Raw genomic sequence first — 24,006 nt, forward strand, 5'->3', positions numbered from 1 at the left:
TTAAGAAAGGACTTGTATCGCTAAAGTTTCTTCGGAAAGAATTTTTACGGAAAATTAACTAACGAACGGAGACGTAACAATACTTTACAATGTCTTGCGTTTCGATTCTTTCTATCCGAATTTACTTCACTGTCTTTCAGAAAACTCCTCATGTAAAAACAAAATCATATAATTTTCGGATTTAAAATAGAGCACATTGGAATTTCTTTGTATTTTAAAAATTAGGGTCAGGGTTAAATTTAAGATATGCAAACAACAACTTTTTTTTTTTTTTTTGCCCTAGACTGAATATCACAATCTCTGGCACATTTTTATATATGTCTAGATTGTTTTTAACAATATTTACTATTGATAAAAGTACCATAATCTACATCTTTTAATTCAAGATCCACTATTTACTGGAAAATAAAAGCACCATCTTGGCAGAATCTTACGTGTCACACGATTTCTTTCGCATCATTCAGTTATGGATTTTTATGTTTTAAGTTTCAGTTTTAATTGTGTCAAATAAGTCAAAAGAATGGATAAGAGTAGTAAAGGTTTTGGATGGAATGACCTAAATATCCCACCCACATCTACAGGACCAAGAGATGAGAAATCAAGTTTAAAACATATAGGTGTTCTTTTCAATCTCGCAACACCGATAGCTCTTGGTAGGCTCAATTATCAAGTTATGTCAGTATATGTACTTTGTAGACTTAGGCTATTTTAACTAGATTATTGTAAACAGTAAAGATTAAGTGCAGGTTAGCACACACGTCTAAATAAAAACTTCGGCCTTGATATGATGGCTTACTGATACTACTATTACTATTAGTGAGTATTACTACTACTAGTAATAGTTTAGTATTACTAGTTGGGTTTAGTTCAATACTTAATTTTTTGACTACTGACTAGTGCCCAAAGTGAGATAATAATAGAGAATAATAATGTTTCTGAGTCTGAAACAAACAGCAATTATAACGTTTTGAAAATAAAATCATTAGTTATATTTTAACAGCTTTTGTGGTAATCATGCCATACATTTTTTTACGTCTGTCACTATCTGTGTCGTCCATTCATGACCTAGTTGATAATGATAATGCCTGTGAATATGATTATGATGGGCATAAAGTCTGAAATATGTAAACTGTTAGACTTCCAAAGCAAATTAGGACCTACACATTTGTGTTTATGGAGAAAAAAAATCCATCATTTCTTTCCAGTGAACCATAACACAAGTGTGCTTGTAAACTTTATAATTGATCACCCATGAAATATGCTTTTGAAACTTATGAAACTTTCTTTTAAATATGCAAAGTACATTGGATATCAAAAATTTAAGTTAGCCCTTTCACTACAGCTGCTTTAAATGTGCAGAATTTTTGCGAGCCATACAATGTATACAGCACACTTGCATTCAAGTGCTGGAAGTGGACCATACCCTATACAGCGAATCAGCAGTTAATAGGTTAATGACACTTTTACTTCAACAGAAAAAAGTCTGTCTTAATGCATCTTCTGCTTTCATGTGTTAGTTTACAATGTTGCATAATAGTATAAAAGCTAGATTGGTTCAGTTAACATTCAGGTATCAGTCTAACAGACTTGGAACTTTAGCTGCCTTTAATCAGGAGGGATATATAATCAAGAGGTGTACATTATGTACACTGTTCACATATGCAGTGGGGAGCATATAAAGAATAGAACTAGAATTTGCTTGCCAGATACTAAAGTAGGGGACATTATAGAGCATGTTGACAGTTTAGTTTCTAGTACTAAGGAGAATTTGTTTTTTGTAGTGAATGTAGTAGCAAGTATTATTAGAAGTTGTAAAGCAGAAAAAGTACTTAATGTGTGTAGAGGAATCCTTTAGAGGTTTAGGAATAAAAATATGCATGTGGTCCTTTTGGAAGTTCTTCTTTGGGAATGAATTACTAAGTAGAATCCAAGGCTCAAATGAGACATGATGGATATACACAGAGCAATATGTTGGCTGGTTGAACCTGTGGAATAATCTTTGAGGTAAGGATGAATTACTTACCAGAGATGGGCTCCACTTAAGCAGGCTATACAGGAAGATGTTTGGAGAAGTTCTGAATACATTTTACATACAGGTTAACATAACATACAGACAATAATAAATCCTCTGGTCCTTCAAGTTTTTTTGCTCATTCACCTTTGAGAAAAGTAAAAACTTAAATTCACTATTTATTTTCAAGAAAAAATTGATTCCTCTCTTAAGCTCCTTTTAAAATTTTGGCTTCCACTACTGATGGTGGGCATTCATTCCATGTGCCAGTCACCTTGTTATTAAAAATAAAACTGTTTTAATTGGATCCCTGCTTTTCTTTTTTTAAATCTTAAGCTTATGTGCTATGGTACTGTCTTCTTAATACAGTTCAAAGAATTCAGAGGCCTTTATCCTATCAATCCCTGTCCCCAAATATTCTTGTAAGCTTCAATAAGATCACATCTTAATCCTTCTTTCTCAAGATAAAATAAGCTGAGATCTTAATCAAACGTGTATGTGTAAGATAACCCTTCCATCCCCAGTCATTCTAATAGTCTTCCTCTGAACCCTTTCCAGTAAGTCAATATCCTTTCTTAGGTAAAGGGACCAGAATTTTACACAGCATTTCAAGTGAGTCCCAACTAGTAATTTGTATCTAGAGAGATAGTTACCTATTTTAATCTACAATCAATTTGTATATAAATACACTATAATATCTAAAGGTGTGACAATACAGTGATACAATGCGAGTATTGTATTCTGAAGCCATGATACATCGTCCCATATGATTAATGTATCTTCATGAAATCTGGCAAGCTTTCAGTAAACATTATAAGTCTTTTGTGCAGAAAAAATCTGAATTTCTAATAAAGTGTTTTTGTTAAAAATTAATGATCCAATAAAGGAAGATGAGTACTGAGTCCTACATGTTGTCTTCATTTCTCTTATCAAAAACGTTACATGCAAAGTAGCATAAATTAACAATAATAAAATAGATATTAACTCTTATTTTTTTTTACTTTTCTTGCCAACAGCTACTTAGTTGATCAAACCTGAGAATTTGAAGTAGTGCTGTGAAGTGTGAAGTACTTAAGTAAGACAATATTAGTAATATAGATAATAAATTACAGACAAGACTGTCAAACTTTGTAACAAACCATTGGTAAAACTTCTGTATCTAGATATGTATCGCTTTGCGACATCAATATCTAGATAGTTATATTATCAACTACTATGATGAGATATGCACCCTAATAATATCCTATTAGCTTTACTACTAACAACAAAGCACTGTTTTGATGATCCTTTTTTAGTTGTGCTACTGAGTTGGTTCTCAACTATATTAAACATATCATCCAGATTATAACTCAAATGCATTACCTTGCTTTTATTACAATTAAGTTATTTGCCAAATATTTGTCAAACTCCAATTGATTCAAATCATACCACAAGTATAATACCTCAACATCCTTACTACAATTAGGAATACACAAGAGTTTAATTTCATGAGCAAACTTCACTAATTTGCCAATTATGACCTAAAAACATCATTAATATAAATAGAAGAAAGCAGATGCTCAAACTCTGATCCCTGAGGCATTCCATTAGTAACATGGGTCAAGTTTGACTGAACTCTGTTATTTAACATTTTGCTTCCTTTCATTGAGCCACCCTACAATAAAATTAACTAGTCATTCCCCAACCTCTATCACTGTGATTTTTCTTAGCTAATCTTCTGTATGGTACTTTATAAAAAGCCTATTAAAACTCTTAAGTACAATGTGTCCACACATACTCTCCATTACCCAGCTAAAAAGTACAATCCTCTAAAAAGGATAACAGATTAGTAAGGCAAGATTTTTCTTTGAGTCTGTATTAACTTTCAGGTATATTTCTCTAAATGATTTTGTATAGCTTCTTTTATCAGACTATCTACAATTCTTCCCACTATAGAAATAAGATGAGCTAGCCTATAATTTCCAAGGTAACTCTTATCTAGAGCAGGGATGATAGTAATATTTGCTAATCAGTTAATTGACAGCCTTATTAGTTGATTAGTACAATGTTCCACAAACCATGACACTTAGAAACAAAAAAAATAATAAAAAATGTTTACAGCAGGTACTGCCAGCCACTTGTCATCCCTCCAATGAATAGTTCAAATAGAAATAAAAAGAAAGGAAAAAAGCTGGTGATGGTGGGTACTGGTCAGCAGTTTAAAACTAGTAACAGTGACAGATAGCCTTAGTAGCATTAATCAAACCAGAAACTCTTAAATCATGAGCCCCCCTCCCCTCCAAGTCACTTTTATGTAGCATTGTGTTTGAAATGAACTAAAATACAAACAAAAACTACCTACAACCAGGATTGAAACTCAAAAACAAATTTATTGAACTTTGACAACCACAGAAATCAAAAATAAACATTTGAACAATTAGAATACAAAATTTATAACTTCCCAAAACACAATTAATAAGTATGTGCCTGGCAAGGACTTGCTGCTGACATTAATGAACAGTACAACATAAATATCAATGTTAATAATTATTTCAATAAATAAAGGAATCAGGAAAAGAACCTGAAGGAGAAAAAACGTAATTCCAAAATAACAATATTCCATATTTACACAACTACAAAATCATTAACAACATTAAGTAATAATCAGCAATAATACCTTTCAGCTATTTCTCCTGAACTAATTTGTTGAAGACAAGGTTTTTATTCAGATGTTTGACTATGAGTTTGCATCTCATGACCATAAGTTTAACATAATTTTTTGCAATATTAATAATATCTGTACATCATTCTAAGGAGAAACTGGTGTAGCTTTCATAATACATACAAACTTATTTGAAATCATTATGATCAACTATAAGGTGAGTTAGCACTTTAATGTAGCTAAAATTTCATAGCTAGACTAAACAGTGGAAGGAATAATAAACAAACAGTAAACAAAACCATAAAAAAATAAAAATAGAATTTGCTACCTCGCATGTTGAACAATAAACAAACATAATAGCAATATTTTGATTACTTGAATTGTTGTAATAATTGAAAAGAGTAATAATCAGAAAACCTAATTGCAATTAGTTGATCATTTTCATGACAATAAAAAATTAAATTAATTATTGGAATAATCAAAAACAGTAATAATAAGAAACACCAATTTTGATTATTTGCTTGACAGTCTGTTTAATCATGAGTTAGATTAATCAATTTAATCATAATTTTGAATTATCAATTATCACTAATTGCCCAGCTTTAGATAGCATAATTTTTTGTTCTTTTTTTAAGGTATTGTTTTTTTGTTAGTGTTACTGTTTATGTTAACACATTAGTATTTTGTAATGACTGTATCTTGAGTACAGAGATATTTTTTGTGTTCATGGTGTGCACTGTGCAATCAATGAGAAGTATAGTGAAGAAAATCTGCATGTAACTCATTAACTACCAACTATTGGACAATGACCACACTTCAGTAATTAAGTTGAAAGCTTAGTCTTCACTTACATTTCATTAAGTTTCAATATCATATAAAATGTTTGTTTCTAACGACACAAGACTTACAAAGATCATTTTGTGTTAAGTATGTTCTGGATTTTTCTCAGTATAACTCTTTGGAATTTGTTTATTGCATTCTCAAGGTGTGTGCTTAAAAAATTCACAAGTAGTAACTTATAATGAGTCTTGAGATTAAAATTATATTTAAAATTTATACAATTTTCAATTCAAAAATGTTAAAAATGTAATTGAAAAAAAATATTGATGCATTTAAAACTTTGAATAACTGTGTGATGATAATGGGCTCAATCTTACTCGTAGACCTTACACAGTGTCATGCATAAAACAGCTTTCAGCCAATCACAGTTGAAACTTAAAATGTGATATAGTTATAAATATATATATATATATATATATATATACAATAACCATTGTAATTTTGTTTATATTAGTTATGCTACAGGCCAATCAAGTTTCTCACAGTTTATTTTTTATTAATTCCAGGATATGTGTATTGGAAGTGCCAGCAGGAAAAGACCAAATTGAAGACCCAACACTCTGAAGAAGTTCAAGCCTTCAAGAAACATCTTGAATCAGTGGCAAGTCAACAGGGCTACGTTAAAGCATCTACATTTGTCAGTACTATTGATGAAGCCCTCAGAGAAGAAGAAAACAAATCTAAAGAAATGTTAGAAGAACTCCACAAGGTGAAGTATTGTACCGATTTAGAAATAATAAAACTATAAAAAACATCTTAATGACAGAAGAGCTTTCTTCTTCTAAGCATCCTTCTAATAAAAAAATACACATAAAAAGTGAATGTGTGTATATATATGTGTATGTGTGCATTGATAAGTTGGTGCATCCAGATTCAAACCCCCTTATTGAACCTGTAGCTTGCTATGTATTTTTGCATATGTTGTTTTGATTATGTGATAGATGGAATATACCCAGTGCTTTATTGCCAGTGATATTTTCACTTTACAATGATACCATTTATACTTGTATATAAATGATATAATTGTGTATTGTTTTGTTACAGCTGTGTTGGTAGAATCATTTATTTGTGGGTGGGTGAATCCCTAATGAAAATGTTGCATTTTTGACATAATTATCTTGTAAGGGCTGTGCAGTGCTGAATAATCACTTTTACACCTTTGATATTATATAGATAATTGTGAAATGTATACATATATATATAGTTGTAAAGTGTTTATTTATTGGACAGGTTATTTTGGATTATTTAATAAAAATAATGCAAGGTCCATCTATGTAACAATCACAAATTTATTTCATAAATACTGTGTGCTACAGGCTATGTACAGTTTTACACAAGCTGTAGGCCTAAGTTTACAAGCAACAAAAATGAGATACTAATGTTATCTAATCATAACTGATGATTCCAAAACTTGCTAACAGAAATTCATTGCCAACCAATTGAGTGACTGAATAGACACTATAGTCACAATGATCAGTCAAGTATAAGAATTTTGTTAAAAAGTAGGGGGTAAAAGCCACAGGGTATAATTACCATTGGGTTAAATGTGAGATTTTCAAAAGAAAGTCAAAGTGGCATTTATTTATTTACTTACTCTCCTTGCAAAAAACAGTGATCAATATAGATTTACAAATCAATATCAGTAAAAGTCTAAATCCTGAGAACACATGATGATCATCTTGAAAAATTTCAGTTGAGTCCTTATCTTATATTGATAAGTTGGTCAGATTCTATACATGTGCAAAATTTGGTGCTTTTATAAATGTTTTATCCTTCTGCTGAAACAAGATGTTTGACCTCTCTAAATCTGAAATTTATAACCTTCGACCTTTTATTTTACTTAACAATATCTGAGGCTAACTGTACAATGCATTTATTAAATGTAACTTTCAAGGTCACTTACTTTGTCAGGTGAGATCAGTTGTTAGAATTCAACATGTACAAATCTGATGCCTCAATTTTATTAGCTTCCCTAAGGATTTTGAATACTTCAATTAGATCACTCCTGACTCTTCTCCTTCCAAGAATGAACAATTTAAGATATCTCAATCCATCTATCTAGATCTGGGCTTTTAAACTTGTTCTTATTTCTCATTTATTTTACTGTGTTTGCATTCGATTGTTTCAACAATTTTGTTTTTGCATCTGTTTCTTGTTACCAAATTATAAGAGATCTTAGTATGAATTTGCAATGAAATGTATCGACTATGGAAATTCTCGTTACAGTTGAAAATGCTACTGGTACGACTTACCAGGAATCAGGTTCGAATTTATCTGCAGAGGAGGTACAGGCCTTACTTCATAGAGAGCTAGTATCATATGTTCAACTTGACAATGTTTCTGAGTAAGAATATAATCAAGGAGAAGACTATTTGGACTCTCTTTTTCTGGCTCCTTCTTATTTTGGTCTGTCACACACTACACCTTTTCAGGAGTTTCCCCTTCCATTTTTTTACAGCTAATTAATCAGGTCGTCAGTCAATGCATGTTCTAGATGTGGGTGATTTTGCTAGTTTTCTTTTCCTGCTTCATTTGCCATGCCACCACATTATTCACTTTTGTGGAGGTTTGTTCTTCTTTTCCTTTTTTTCACATTGCTTCCAGCTCTCCCAATACTTCTGTTGTAAGTTTTTGACTTGTACACTTCACACATGGTGGATATGCCTGTGGTAGGTGTGGCTCAGATGCTCTTTGTGTGACTTTGTCCTTTTTTAAACATGGGAGTTTAAGTATTTCAAGTCATCAGTTAGATATTTGTGTGTCCAGTTGTCATCTAAGTTAATTTAGAGGAATTGTAAGTTAGATATTGTTTATTACTTTGTTTTTCTAGGTACTTTTAGTCATTTTCCATGTTCCTTATGTACATTGTGGACTAGGTAAATTTTAATGGTTTGTCAGTTCAATATTCATAAGTATTTTGTTAACTAGGTATGTTTAGAGAGTTTGTATGTTACATATCATTTGTAGTAGTAACATCTAATTCATTGTTCTATCTGGATAAAGTTTGTTTTCTCATTGTTAACTATGTGCCTTGTAATCCTACTTTTCATCAGTGTAGGACTTCAGTATTTTTTTTTTTTGCTTTGCTACATTGCTGACATGTTCATTTCTTTCCTGTTCATCAGACTGAGCTTTGCTTTAGCTACTTTTCTTACATTCTTGATACTAGAAACCAAATTTTCTCCTTGTAATCTACAATTCAGGGTTTGTCCACACAGTGGCCACATTGTCTATAGTTATTTATTGTTCGAGGTTGAGTGTTTCTGTTCAAAGCCCTACCATTTGGATTAACCCTGGCTCTTTAAGTGTTTTGTACGGTGATACAAGGTCTTATCCAACATCTTCACTCTATAGGTCTTTACACTCATCTTTACGTGGATGGCTCGCTTTTTTCCTGTTTACAGTCCAGAGACCACACTCTTCTGCTCCTAAAAGATGCAGCACAGGTGGGAATCCTGATGAAAGGGGAAGTCCATTCTTACCTCCACTCAATTCCCCATTTATTTGGGCGTTTTCTTCATTTCTACCTCAGTTGGGCCCAGCCTTCTCCTCTTTGTCTTCAGGATATGGAGAAAGCAGTTTACAAGGCCCTCATCACATACTCTCACAGCATGAGAGGTTCTATCTCTTTTGAAGATGTGGGCTTCCTTGGAAGTTCTCATTCCCATGGGTCAGGCTCTTATGAGTTCCCTTCAATGGACACTCTTAGATCAATGAAACTTCTACTCGAAAACATTGGACCACCCTTTTACTCCTCTTTCCCTGATCAGAGCTGACCTGGCTTGGTGGTATGACAGAGACCAGATCACAGCAGGGGCACTGCTTTGTCCACCTCATCTGGATTCACATCAGTTCATAGACTCATCTTTAGAGGGTTGGGGTGATTACCTCAACTCCCGGGGGATTTCCAGTCTCTGGTCAATCAAGAAGTCTCCTCTCCATATCACCATTCTCGAGCTTATGACACTTTGTCGAGCTTTGTCCCACTTCTTTCCTCTCTAGCAGGAGAGTGTAGTTATGGTACACTCTGACAACTCCAAAGTGGTCACTTATATCACCAAGCCAGGGTGGACCAATATCAGGTCTCTCTGCTTTCATATTCTGGATGCCTTTTTGGGGTGCACAGTCACCATATAGTGGTCTTAGCTTGCTGTGTTCCTAGCACCCTGAATCTGGTTGTGGATCTCACCTCAAAAATATTCTCCCCACAGAGTAGTCCCTCGATTCACAGGTCTTTTGGTGGGTGGGTTTCCAGCTGGGGATACCTTATATATGCCTTTGCCACCAACTAGTACACCAAACTTCCTTCCTTTTGGTGACCCATTCCACATCCACTAACACTGGGAGTGGACCCAGTCAGTCAAGATTGAAGGGGTCTTCACATCTATGCTTACCCTCCTAATCGACTCCTCTCTAGATTTCTATCCCTAATCCAAACCACTCTGTGTATAATCCTACTGGTGGCTCTGTATTAGCTGGCACAACCATGGTTTCCACTGCTCTGAGCTTTACTTGTACAACCTTCTTTACACTTACATCTGTTTTGGTCTCTCCTCTTTCAACCTAATTGGACATTGTTCATCCAGACTTCACCACACTCCATCTTCATGCATGGATCTTATCAGATTCATTGCTTCAACCCAGGGACTGACTCCACATGTTGCAACTCTCCCTTCCCATTTTATCAGACCTTCGTCCATGTCCATTTACCAAAGGTGATGGTTTCCATCCTTCCCACACTTCCGTTCCTCATCTTTCCCAATTCTTCAAATGGTTGTTTGACAAAGGCATGTCCACTACAAGTGTGTCTTTCTATCAGGTGGCCTTGTTTAACACCCTCTGTTTCTCTTAGTTTCATAAGGTTTTGTTTTCCCTTGTCATTTTCCATGTACCATCTCTCCGTCAAGACCTATTTCCTTGACCTCCTTGCTTGTGGACATTGTCAATCATCTATTCGTGCTTTTAATATTACCCACATCCTCTGCCATTCCTCTTATGTCATCCTATATCCTGATTGGTCCTTCCTCCGTAAGACCTATGCTGCTCGTAAAGGCAGTTTGGCTTTCACACCCATTTCCTTACCTTCCATCTCCCACCTTTACTCCCTTTCCGATCCTGATTGGCTTCTTTGTCTGGTTTACTCCGTACACTGTTTTGTGGCACATACTGCCTCCTTTCGGGAATTCACATTTCAGACCTTTTATTCCCCAACACCCTTCCATTTCCTGTGTTTTATCCCATGTTCTGCTTACTAGTTGAGGTTGTCAACTTGTTAGACTGATGTAATCAGACTTATCTATGGAAGTTTGCCATCTTCACAGTGTTTCTTCTCATCAAATTTTTCATCTCACTATGCCTTTGGCTGCTTACATTTGCTGTTTGTTGGAGAAGATCATTCAGGCTGGAATATGGATTACTCTCAATATCTTCATTGCTCATTATCTGCTTGATCTGGCTGTATCTTCTTTAGGTAAATATTGTCTCCCTCCTATGGCAATTCTGCATATATCCGTTCACCTTTGACCAGGGTAAGTCTTATCACTTTCTTTAATTTATGTTTTCTTTTCAGAGACCCTCTTTTTTTACCACTGATAATGGATCACATACTGTGGCAGGTATTACCTGGTCAGGTGTGCTTTGCCTCAAATCTGTACTATTTACTGATTGTGCTTTAACACTCACTGTAGAGATGGGGTGTTCCACAAGACCACTGATGGCTTACCCAGTGGTATATACATAAACTTCTAGATATCAATAAGTTTCACTCAATGGTGGACCATCACTCATGGACTTCATGAGTAAAGCAGAAGGAGGATTTCTGCCAATCCCTGATGACCCTTTGATTGAATAAATTGGGGTCAGTCTGCTTTACAAAATAGGGACTCACTGACACCCATTGCACTTTCTCTGGTGTGACATTCCTCCAAACTCCCCACCACATTTACTTCCCTTTTTTTCTTCCAGTGGAGTCCTTACCACATCCCAGTTGTCAGTCACTGAGGTGGTGGACCATGTAGACTTCCTCCTTAGTGCATTGTAGAATTTTAATTTACCATACATACTCATGATTTTCCACTCAGTGAGAAGAGTAATATTTTTTCAGTCACAAGTTCTTTCTAAAATATACATTCAATAAGTGCACAAATCTATTAAATTACAACAAATTTGAAGCCTCATCATGTTGTTACAGTCCATAGTGACATATCCTATCATATTTTGTCTAATGACTTTGAATCTTGACAGTTGAAACAGCCCTGCAGCATTGTTTCCATTACATAAGGTCCTTTTGTAAGGCTGTGATGTCCAAAGCACACCCCTCACTGAAGGTTGTCCATAAGCCATCTAGAGTATGAGGATAATGGTTTCCTAGAACTCATTCCAACAGTTTGATTGTACATAAATCTGTAAGTGATTTGACTGGTATGTTTTCCTATGGAACTAGTGTGAATACCTGTTTCATTTTCCAGCTGCTTGAGGTGTGTGATTGGAGCAACTTGTGTACACATGAGTTAATTGTGTTACTTTTATAGATGAAAATCCTTCTTGATTATGTTGTGTACTTTTGTCTGGGGCATGAGAAACTTTTGCCATTGACCATTATGGATTGATTATTACGCATTACAAAATGCCACACTTTGCTTAAAATGGCTGATGTTGTAGGTCTCTTTTTGGATGCACCTGATGTTCCAAGTTGATCCATATTTCTACATGGGATATCCATATCTTGAAATTATAAATCCCTGATCTGAGAGGATTAAAATTTTGTGTTAGAAAGAGTTTTTACCTACCCTTTTCATAGCAATCAGTTTTTGGTGTCATCACACTACCTATACAATGCCAAATAATGTTGAGATTTAGTTCTGATGTATGCTGATTCACCCCAACTTTATATCAGTTGTGGCTTTCATGTGACTAGCTGATATGCATGTTAAAATTTATTTTAATATAATGTACTCAACCCTTTGTATTACTTTATAGTTAATAATGAAACATATTTTTTCAAATTTTAACCTATTCATAAGGCTGCTCGAGTCTATCTGAATTTAAGAAATATTCTGAAGGGCATCATCATTACTCATCATTCTAGGTAATATTATGAACAAGTTTGTCAATGTAACAATGTATCCAAGCTTTTACACACAATATGAAAACAGTGACCCCAAAGCATGCTTTTGAGGAACAACAGTAATGGCATTCTTACAATTAGAATAATGCCCTAACATCACCACCCACTGAAGCTAGTTCTCTACTGCTTTTAACTTTTCAGTGATACCATTAAAATTGAAATTTCAAATAATCTTCAGTGAAGAAGTTTATCAAATACATAAAAGTCAACACACAAGTTATTAATTTGGTGCCCTTATTGAAAAAGAGCTATGAAAAATTAATAGGTTACTGAATCAAAAAATTCATTTATGAAAATCATGCTCAGGATTTTGTATAAAGTGCAAATTTTAGTATTTGTTCTTAATGATTTCTGATAATAGGTTCTAACATTTCCCTGTAATAGAAATCAAATTTAGAAACCAGAAATTCCAGTACAATACCTTATCTGTTCTCACACAATAGCTATTTTCATTCACTGTTCCCCACTATATGCACAAATGTTTTTGCTTACCACTAGCTCTCCCTTAACATGGTACAACTGTGCTGCAGCTTGCAAAACGCATATGACAACCCTCCACCAATAGGAGTGTGACACACCCTCTTAGCACAGCTGACTCCCTCTATACTGTAGAACCCAATCTTCATTTCTCGATTTGGCACTGTAGCATGTTTAAATTTTGCTCATGTTTGACTTAAGTATTTGCTTTTTCAATTTCTTTAACAATGTAGTTGTTTCTGATTTTGTTTTTTTTTAGACAGTTTCATTTTGTTTCCACTCTCAGTTGAATTATAAATTCCAAATTTCATATCACTACTACTATTACCCTTTGTGGTGCTATCCTGTCTTCAGCCTTTCTGGATATGGTGTCGCAGGTATGTTACCTTTTATCTGTGTCCACTGTGTCTTATGACTCCTCTCCTTCCCTATTGCATTCTGCTCCTTCCTCTGACTACCTCTCCATATATAGGGTCCATGCTGACCAGTTTGTAGCACAGTTACATTCTGGGTTCAGTATGTCTCATACCTCGGATAATTACTCTTTTGCACACCATCATTCGGATTTTTTATTTATTGACTCTTAAACCTTAGAGTTTTTATCCAAGTGTGGGGTTCTGATCCTAATACCTCTGTGAGATTTACCCAAGCCCAATATTCCCACTTCTGTTTCTCCCTCACCACCCTCCTGAAATACCTCTCCTCCATCCATATCCTGTTAACTCCATCTTATGAGCACACCCAGTTGGCTGAATGGTTGAAGAATTATTTTGTTATCCCAATCCAATACCTTATCCACTTAGGCCCAGCCTTCTCCACTTCATTTGCAAGTGATGGAACTGTTAGCTCCCAAAGCTCAATCCTTTCTCTTTCGGGGACTTGGGCTTCCATGGAAGCCTGCATTCCCTTCAGTTGTGCTCACATGCACAGCCTTCAGTTGGTGTAGCACAATCAGTGGAATCTTACTAGGGGTTCCCTGGACTCTGTTATCCTTCTCCCTCCCTTACTGCATGTCAGTTTAGTTTGGTAGTTCAACAGTGACAACAACACAATGGGTTTTCCTCTTCTGCCTCCCCATCTGGAGTTGGATCTTTTTTATGGACGATTCTTTGAGGGGCTGGAGAGTGATTCTGGATACAGAAGAAATCGCAAGTCTTTGATCAAGTTGGCTATGCACGTCAATATGCTTGAGCTTCTTGCCGTTCATTGGGCTTTCGATCATTTCCTGCCTTTAATAGGAGGCAAAGTGGTTATGATCCATTCTGACAATTGAACTGTTGTTTCATGTATCAACCAACAAGGGGCACCTATTCATGTTTGCTTTCTTTCCAGATGTTAAAACTCCAATTCTGTGCCCATTATCATCATACACACCTACTGGCATATCTTGTTCTGGGTGCTATGAATCTTGTTTCAAATTGATTGTTTCATCCCAACAAGATTCTCCCCAGACAGTGATTCCTTGATCCTCAGGTATTTCAGTGGGGTACTCCTCTTCCGGACAAATTTGCCACCCATCTCATTTCCAAGTTACCCATTTTTTGCAAAGTTACCCTTTGTGTTGGCAGTTGATGCCTTTAGTCAGGATTGATCCCACCTTTACCTTTATGTCTATCTGCCTATCCATCTCCTTCTCTGAGTTTTATTTATTATCCAGTCTACTTCATGTCAGGTCCTTATCATCACACCTTTTTCTTTTGGCCTGCTCGACCTTCATTTCCAGTCCTTACCCTCCTTCAATCAGTATGTCCATTACTGCTTTTGCTATCCCTCTCCCTACTTTGACAACCTAAGTCACCAGTGGATTATCCCAACATCACCACACTCTGGCTTCATGCATGGCATTTGTCCAGTTTCATGCAAGGTGGTCCGGACTCTCCACATGAATAGCTTCCAATTCTGTTCATACTTCCTCCTTAATGGTGTATCAGAGAAAATAAAGTGTTTTTCACCAGTGGTCTCTGTGCCGTGATTACCTCCCTTTTCATCCTACTGTTCCTCATGTCTCTGACTTTTTTGCCTGTTTGTTTGACAGTGGTTCTTTCATGTCTACCCTTGCTGATTATAGAGCAGCCTTGTCCAATACCTCCAATATCTTCCACGCCTATCAAGTGTTTTCCTCTACAGTCCTATCCTTTTGTTTTGTTCCTTTCATCTCATTTTTCCTCCTTGTCCTTTGTCCCTTCCCGATTTGGACCTCATTTGTTCTCCATCCCCTTACCTAACCTCCTTTTGAACCCTTGGCTACCTGTTCCTTATAACTTTTGTCCATCTATATTTTGCTCATTTTTGACTGTGGTAGTCGTTGGTTGGAGGTTTTCCCACCTTTGATGTATCACATGTCTTTTACCACCATACCTATGTTCTCTTCTTTCCAGATTGCAGTTTTTTTTCTCCAAGACATCAGCAGCTCATGAAGGTGACATCACATTCACACCTATTTCCCTACTTTCAATTTCTTCTAATTCTAAAAATCTTTTCCAAGTGTTCTTTTATCAGAACATGCACTTATCCCTTTTCCTGGCTGCCTGTTTCTGCTGTCCAGTGGAGGAAATCATTTGGGCTGACACGTGTACCACACCAAACACTTTTATCACCCATTACCTTCATCATGTGGCCATCTCCTCCTCATCTGGATACCAAAGACCACCTGTTACCATTCTTCACACCTTGGTTCAACTGTGAGAGGGTAAATTTATATTTATTTCCCTTTCAGGGTCACTATTTTGCATGTTGGATCCTGCTTTGTTATGTTCTTTTGGTGTAAGTGGTGTGAACCCTCCTCCTACAATGGACCAGAATAAAAATACACAACACTACCTGAGTATGGACTGGGTATTATCCACCAAAATGCAGTTCACCCTCTATCTGGGACCTACCACTGCCAGAATATTGGTTCCTGAGTTGACTGGTGTTGGATTAGAGCTGGACCAGCCAAAATAAGTCCTCGCTGATAGGGAGCCCTCATTCTACTGTGGACTGGATGATAAATTCCCAACTCTGCCTGGTTTTTGATTTGCGTGAACCTCCACATTGAATTATACCTTCCTACCATCACCTGGATGTCATTTTCCCAGGTGGCCTGGTGCTGGTTGTGTACTGGGTCTGCACACTTGTGCCTTGACTGGGATGGCAGCATGGAAGCCATTTTTCCTTTCTGCTTCCTTGTCTTGAGGTGAAAACGGTAAGGACCCTCCTCCTACCACCAGATATTGGATTGGAGTTGACCCACCGATTACAGTCTGACACTCCCTAGCCACTCTGCACCATTTAGCACATCCAATTGAGTATTGAATGTATTTCCTTTCCACTTAACTTAGTAACATATATTTTCAAAATGGGCAAAGAGTATCCCTGGTTCAGATGTGGTGCTGTCTCCCATGGGTGTGTTCCTCTACAGTGAGATCTCAGTAAATTTTGCACCGGTCTCTCCACCATTTCATTGTGGAATTATAGCTATTAAGGTATTGTATTGGAAGTTATAATTTTCCTAAATTGGAAATGTATTTCCAATATATTCTTACTTGTTTGTTTTTTGTTTAATCTCGAAGTGAAGATTGGGTTATACAGTATAGAGGGAGCCAGCTGTGACAGGAGGGTGTGTCACACTCCTATTCGTGGAGGGTTGTCACATGCTTATATGCATGCTTCAGTGCAGCTGTACCACGTTAAGCATATGGGACTAGTGGCAAGCAAAACAATCTGGAGGTAAGTATCTATCAGGAAATACATTTTCAGTTTAGAAAAATTATAACATGTCAGATTGTACCTTAACTATGTTTTCAAACATACATCAGGGTCTACATCAGTAACTTGTTCAATGTATTGCAACTTTTGAGAGATACCTATCAATGTAGCTATCAACTTCTTGTTGTAGTTTTTTAAAATTAAAAAGCTTTACTTTTATGAACTCCCTACATTTTTCAAATCTTATAATAAAATAAGAAGGAATCCTCAATAGCCACGGCACTTGAAATTCATTTAGGCAGGATTAGAGAAAATTAATCTATGAGACCTTGGGTATGGTCAAATACATCATTTGAAAGGGTTTGATCTCCTGAGTTCAAAACTGCAATTAGATCTTAAATCGGTCAGGATATGACAGCACTATGAGCTAAAAGTTTGTACTTGAAAAACTCAGAGCCATTCTATAACCTGCTATGCTGTGGCTAATAATAATCTTTTTCTTAACTACCAAGAAACAAGAGGACTGGTTTAATTATTTTAAGCTAAAGTAATTTCAAGATTGTCTTAGCATTAACAGTGACTTTCATGATCTCTTCTTCTTTATTCTTAAAATGCCACTTTTCTCCATTTCATGAGTAATTTTTGTGTTCTAAAAATTATATTCTTTTTCATTTATTAACCAAAATTGGTAAAATGGACCAATTGCATATTATAGAAGGAATTTTTACTATTATTCTAAATATACTACTAGCTGCATAAAATGTGGCAAGCTTTTAGTCAAACTTACAAGTACATTGTACACAAAACGTGTTACAAAAAAATTTGTACTCAAGGCATTTCTGTGAATTGCTGATGTCAGTCTGACTTGGACTCTGACAAGTCTTAGTGGAAGGTGATATTCTTGTGAAGAATAAGTATGGTTTTGTTCCATCATACAATTTGTGTATTGCATTTGCATAACCAATAGGACCTCTTAAATCCATATTTACAGTTTGTTTTCATTATCCTCACATGTCACTTTTGGTATTTCCTCTTCCATAGACTGTTGCTAAGTCAGCAATGAAGGGTAAAATGAATAGTTAAACAGTTCAACAACTTTAACTGTTAAAGTACAAGATTTTAGAAGAAATATCATCCTTTTTAGCATGCTTGGACAAAGTAATAATAATAATAATTTAAGTTTTATGTTCATTTCCAGTTAAGATCACATTTTTCCAATCATCTTATCTTTCAGTTTCTGAAAATCATCCTTTTGAAATAAGATATATTATACCCGTTTACTTTTCATTTGTTCTCATTATAAACATTAACCTTACACTATCTAGCTTGGTGCACTCTGCCCTTAGAGCAATATTGCAACATTGGATTAAAGAAATACAGAAAATAAACGTGTAGCTGTTCTACAGAATACTTCAGAGGTGAAATTTATTTAATAAAAAAAAATTTTTATTATTTAATTTTATACAATACAATTTTTTTAGAAATTGCATGTACAATTTTTTGAAAATCACAAATTTTTATTTTGCTTATTTTAGCATGCTCCTTAATTTTTTCTGAGCATAATACAGCACTCATGACCCACTAGGAAGGAAACTGAAGTAGTTTTGGACAAATAATGCCAATTAGAACCATGTGACTTCAACACAAGTATAGTTTTATTAATGTAGCTAATCATTGTTTCTCAACCACAGTTGTCCAGGTGTAATGTAAGTGCATATATCTCAGTTTTTAGTTGTCAAAGGCTAGTGATCTAAATGCATAATCAAAATCCTTTTTCTGTTCTCTTCTACTGTATAAGCCAATATGGCTTCCATTTCTCTAGATATGTGTTACGCCTCCAGTTGTTTGTTAATTTTCCGTAACTTCGTTCTGACGAAACTTTAGCGACAAAAGTCCTTTCTTAAATAAAACTGGTTTATTCTTTCCGAATACAACTTTATGATACACTTAATTTCAACAGTCGTGCTATAACAAACGCTAGAACGTCTCACGTGCTCGTGCTCGACAATACTCAATTACACACTCTCTGACTGCAGTTCAATTACTCATTACCTACACACATTGTCCCGTTACGTTGTGACCATCTTATATATACCAGACTACCCCCAATCTAGTAAATGTTAGGGCATTCACAAAGGAACAGGATATTTCTAGAAAACAGGTGGCGTGATACTAGTCATGTGACCTCGTTGACGCAACATATGCATAGAAATTTCAACAAGGTGATATGTTGCTAGAAAAAGTGTTTATGAACAGCTTCCATCACAATTAGTCTTCATCTCTTTTAAAATGCAAAAAACTTTATCATTTCATAGTCATGATGTTGCAGTCTAATAGGAAAAGAAATATTTTTCATTGAATAAGATGAGGTAGGATTTTAGATCATTTTGTGCTTGACTGTGTCAAGTTTCATTTTTCTAACAGATATGAAATAAGTTTAACACTTGTTACATATATTAAATGAAACCTTGTGATAAACAGTTAAAAAGTTGGCTTGCTTGTAATATTGTTATTGAAAAAAAATTATTATATGCCATTGATCATAAACACAGTAATACAGATTTCAGTGTTTTGCTAATCAAAACAAAGATAAAACTTACAGTTTTGTACAATAAAGCTTTATTAAAAAGCTTTATGAGAATGTATTAATACATATATAAATCAGTGATTGAAATGTACAACAAAGATATGTATTTAAAATTGTTTCTTGAAAAACATATCACAATAAAATCTTTTCAACTTTTCAAAGCTGTGAATTCATACAAATATCACAAATAAAAAATGCTATATTTTGCAAAAGTTTCATAATCTGTACAAAGTTCATTTTAAGTTTCAAACAATTTCATTTGGTATTTTTTTTTTGCAATGCAGTAAAAGAAACTACAAACAGGTGCATTCAGTTGATACACCTGGGTATTTAAGAGTTAAAGATATTATGTTCACTGACACCCATCTTCTCTTATGCAGTTACATTGAAAGCTGTATCCTTCAAATCACTTTCTTAAGTGGCTTTTTTACAATGCTGAATAATAATGCATTCCCCCTCAAATTATTCCATTTTATTTGTGCCTCTCAATCAAATAATTGTTTCCATGGTTTTATTTCTCATAAGAATGAAGCTCATTTCTGAAAAATAAAAGGCCCTTTTTATTCTGTGCTTTCACAATCTTTGTTTATTAAAGATTCAGTGAACCAACAGAAATCACACAATATGTTGTTACAAAATTTCTAAATGTGGTGTTCATATATACGTAAAAGAACAAAACTTGTCACTTTAACTTCTCAATCAGAAGAGCTTTTGAATTTATTAGCTTCACGTCTATTGAGAACCAAGAAAGTACCATCCATCAGTGTTTTCCAAGGGATTTTTATTTTTGTAGCCACAAGTGACTAATTCTTTCTCGAAAACATAAGTCACTTGATAAATATAAAAGTCCTCAAGGTTGTCAGGAATCCTTTTTATATTCCACCTGTTTCTTAAATCGCTGTATCTAAACTAAATGAATATTTAAATGAATTAAAAAATATTGTTACAGTGTGTGTATAAAGATGTTGGTCATTTACAGCTGTAATACTCAATCATCAGATTTGATTACCCATGAGAAACTGCACATGTACACATACTGCATAATGAATAAATTTTTTATCTTACAGCTTTTTAAAAGATTTTACAACAAAATGTATGGCAATGAAACACAAACAATCCAATATTGTATAGCCTATAAATTTATTTCAAAATATTTCTTCAGTATTCCATTTTATAAAATATAATTTTTCGTGTAATATTTTCAGGTTTTGTTACAATATATTAGGTCGTCAAGAAATTCATGTTGCGTTTGGGAACATTTTCATTAACTACCTCCGAAAAAATGCACATCACATATAATAGTTAAACAAACTGCCTAAACATCATGTTAGTGTAGCCTATATAATCTGTGTAAAGTTTAGTATACTATAATCCCTTATAGTAATGGCACATGACGAAACACTCATTTGGCATGTAATGCTGTTTGAATACAAGAAGGGAAACAATGCTTCTGTAGCCACAAAGAATATCAAAGAAGTTTATGGAAATGTTTAGAATGTTCGTAAGTGTCAACGATGGCTCAGCAAATTTCGTTCAGGTGATTTTAGCCTTAAAAACTGTGATGGCAGGGGCCGACATGTTGGAATTGATATTGATGTTCTTAAGATGCTTGTTGAGTCTATCCCAAGGTAACACATTCATGAAATGGCCCTAAAATTGCATGTCTTTCATGAATCATTACGTAAAAATCTAGAGTATGGGAAAACTCCATAAAGAAGGTGTTTAGGTGCCTCATAAACTCATCTTTTCTTGTGTGTAATTTGCATGAACCATTGGACAGAATTGTCATCGATGATAAAAAAATAGGTTCTGTATGCAAATATTTAATGCCAAAAATAATGGCTCAGTCCAAGACAAAAACCACTTCCAACCCCAAAGCCTGGACTCCATTCACAGAAAGTGATGCTTTGCATTTGGTGGGACATCAAAGGAGTAATTCATTTTGAACTCCTTAATCCACAGCAAACTGTCAATGCAGAGATCTATAGTCAGCAACTGAAACATTTAAATCAAGCCCTTCATTAGAAATATTCTTCACTTGTCAATCGGAAAGGTGTTCTTCTTCTCCACGACGATGCACGTCCACATATGGCACATTTGATGCAACACATTAGAAATGTTCTTCACTTGTCAATCGGAAAGGTGTTCTTCTCCACGACGATGCACATCCACATATGGCACGTTTGATGCAACACAATATTATGGAGTTAAGTTGGGAAGTTCTCCCCACCAACCATATTCTCTAGATATGGCACCATCAGATTACCATCTTTTTCATTCGCTGTAACACCATCTTAATGGGAAAACATATGCAAATGTGGAAGGTGTTAAAGAGGACATCGACATGTTTTTTGTTTCAAAGCCAACGTATTTCTTTAATCAGGGCATTATCAACCTTATTGTAAGTTGGAAAAGCATCATCGATAAGAATGGAGACTATTTCATTTAATAAATGTTTTGTTTTGATACATAAGTTGTTTGGGTTTTTCATCTAAAAAAGCAACATTAATTTCTTGATGACCTAATATTAACTTAAACCTACCAATGTATGGCATACAGTAACATTCAACATGTTTGAAAACTAGTTTTAAAAATAAAGTACTTGCATACATTTACATGTTTATACAGTTAAAAAGAATTGTGGTAGTTATAATTTAATTTAAATTACGCATCTTTGTTTTTAAGTATACCCACAGATATACTGTTTAGCTCAGTATGATTGCTTTACATTTCCAAGTAACACAGCAAAATGACATTTTTAAAAGCTGTACAAAAAATTCAAATCATAATTCTGTTTTTTTGTCTATGCACCAATACCTGAAAACATTTTCAAAATTAAAATATTTTGTCACAATTGGGAATTTTGACACCACAGCTGAGCGATTAGTGGTATTTCCAAACTGATTAATCAATTGGCTCATTAATCAATTCAATTTGACTAATCTATTAATATGTGTTCCCTCCAATCCCCCTGTACAAGCAAAACAAAAGAAATGAGGGTGTGCTAATTTCATAACTGCATCATTCTAGCATAGTATCAACCTTCCTATTTTCATTCACATTGTTTTGTTGTTGTTTTTTAAGAAAATGTTTGAATTATCCTTTGTTTCATATAATAAACCTCTTCTAAAGGTTGCCATTTGCACATTTTGTAAAAAAACATATTTTTGTCTAAAAATTCATATTTTGCCATAAATGTTTCTTAAAGATAATGTGGACATTTCCTACTTGGTGAATGAAGAATGTATTGCTAATTTTGACTACATACCACCATGTAGTTGCCATTATGTGTTTTAAAGTATGCAGTAATCCTACAATGATCTTTTGTAAATCGAATAAATTGATATTTAAATTATGAAAACATGATTTGATATCACCAATAAGGATTATAATATTTTTATTTAAAACATGTCATAATTACAATTAGAAATAATTATATAGCTAATTAACCAATTGATTCAATGAAGAATTGAGTCATTCAAAGATTTTGCAGTTGCCACATACTCACTAAATCAGTCATCCACATTAGACTAGACAGGTGGCATCATACTGATACTTGAAAGCACTCATAAAATGAATTTTGCAAGGGCTTGTTAGAACTCCTGTCAAGCCTGCCATGACACCCCCTGTTTTGAGCCCACTACTGGTTATTTTATTCTTACCAAGAAACAAATACTTTTGAATTCAGACCATGTTGTTATTTGGCCATGCAATCAGCTGTTGCTTATATACATAAACAAGCTCACAGATAACTTTGTGTGACCTTGTTGGCTGCTATGATTCTGAAACTTGGTCCAGAGTAATTGTTACATGTGCAATAAGAAGACATTTTTTGAATTATGTTGTATATAGACATCAAATATTTGTAACTGAGAAACTAAGTCAATATTTTAAAGGTAAATTACCAAACTGGATATTAATTACCAGTTAATTCAGACTAGTAAGAAGAGTATTAACAAATTTGATCATGACCTAAATTGTATTCGATGAACTATTTTCTCCATTACACTAGGTGCAAGGGCTACCATATTGATTTAAGGTCATCCTAGTTCAGTGGTAAGCTGGAATATGTCTCAGTTTAGCTAGCAAAACTGTTTTATTGATAGAAAACCAATACAATTCAGTCAATACAAATTAGCTTTTATTGTTAAATTTTGTTAACAAAGAATAGACATATTGCATGTTGACTATTTTGCAGGGACTGTTTACAATCCTTGTGCAGTTTTCAAACAAAATGGACTGACTGAACAGAAAACTTGTCTGATTTGATGATGATTTTATTTTGGTAAACATTATAAAGATAATATCATGTTTGTAAACATTGCAACTCAATAAAACCATAATATGTATATAAGAAAAAAACAAAAAACAATTTCAAACAAAGAACCAAACATCAATGAGATACCTTTATTAACACTTATGCAATCTCCAGTCATGTAACTTCTTTGTTTCATACTGAATGTATATTCCTGTGTCTTGGTAAACTACTTGTACCTAATGATGACAAAACCTTATATATATATAGGTTTAATATCTGATAGTCTAATTCTTGATCTATCCAATCATATTAAAGCTGTGTTTCACAAGTAAATGATCAAATCACTTGTGGTACCAGAACAAGGTCTTAACCAAGATCT

General features: G+C 34.5%; 1 protein-coding gene across 1 annotated transcript in view; it reads left to right on the top strand.

The window, feature by feature from the left end:
- The first annotated feature begins 363 nt into the window (after nt 1–363).
- The window catches only part of LOC106472787, a 47,541-nt gene continuing 23,898 nt past the window's right edge, over nt 364–24,006 (top strand). Inside the window, exons 1-2 of the mRNA XM_013933447.2 lie at nt 364–653; nt 5,999–6,201. Coding sequence (XP_013788901.1) covers nt 521–653; nt 5,999–6,201 — 336 coding nt within the window. The 5' untranslated portion in view covers nt 364–520. The remainder of the gene's footprint in view (nt 654–5,998; nt 6,202–24,006) is intronic.

The sequence above is a fragment of the Limulus polyphemus genome, unplaced genomic scaffold (genome assembly GCF_000517525.1).
Source record: "Limulus polyphemus unplaced genomic scaffold, Limulus_polyphemus-2.1.2 Scaffold5610, whole genome shotgun sequence".
Lineage (NCBI taxonomy): Eukaryota > Metazoa > Arthropoda > Merostomata > Xiphosura > Limulidae > Limulus > Limulus polyphemus.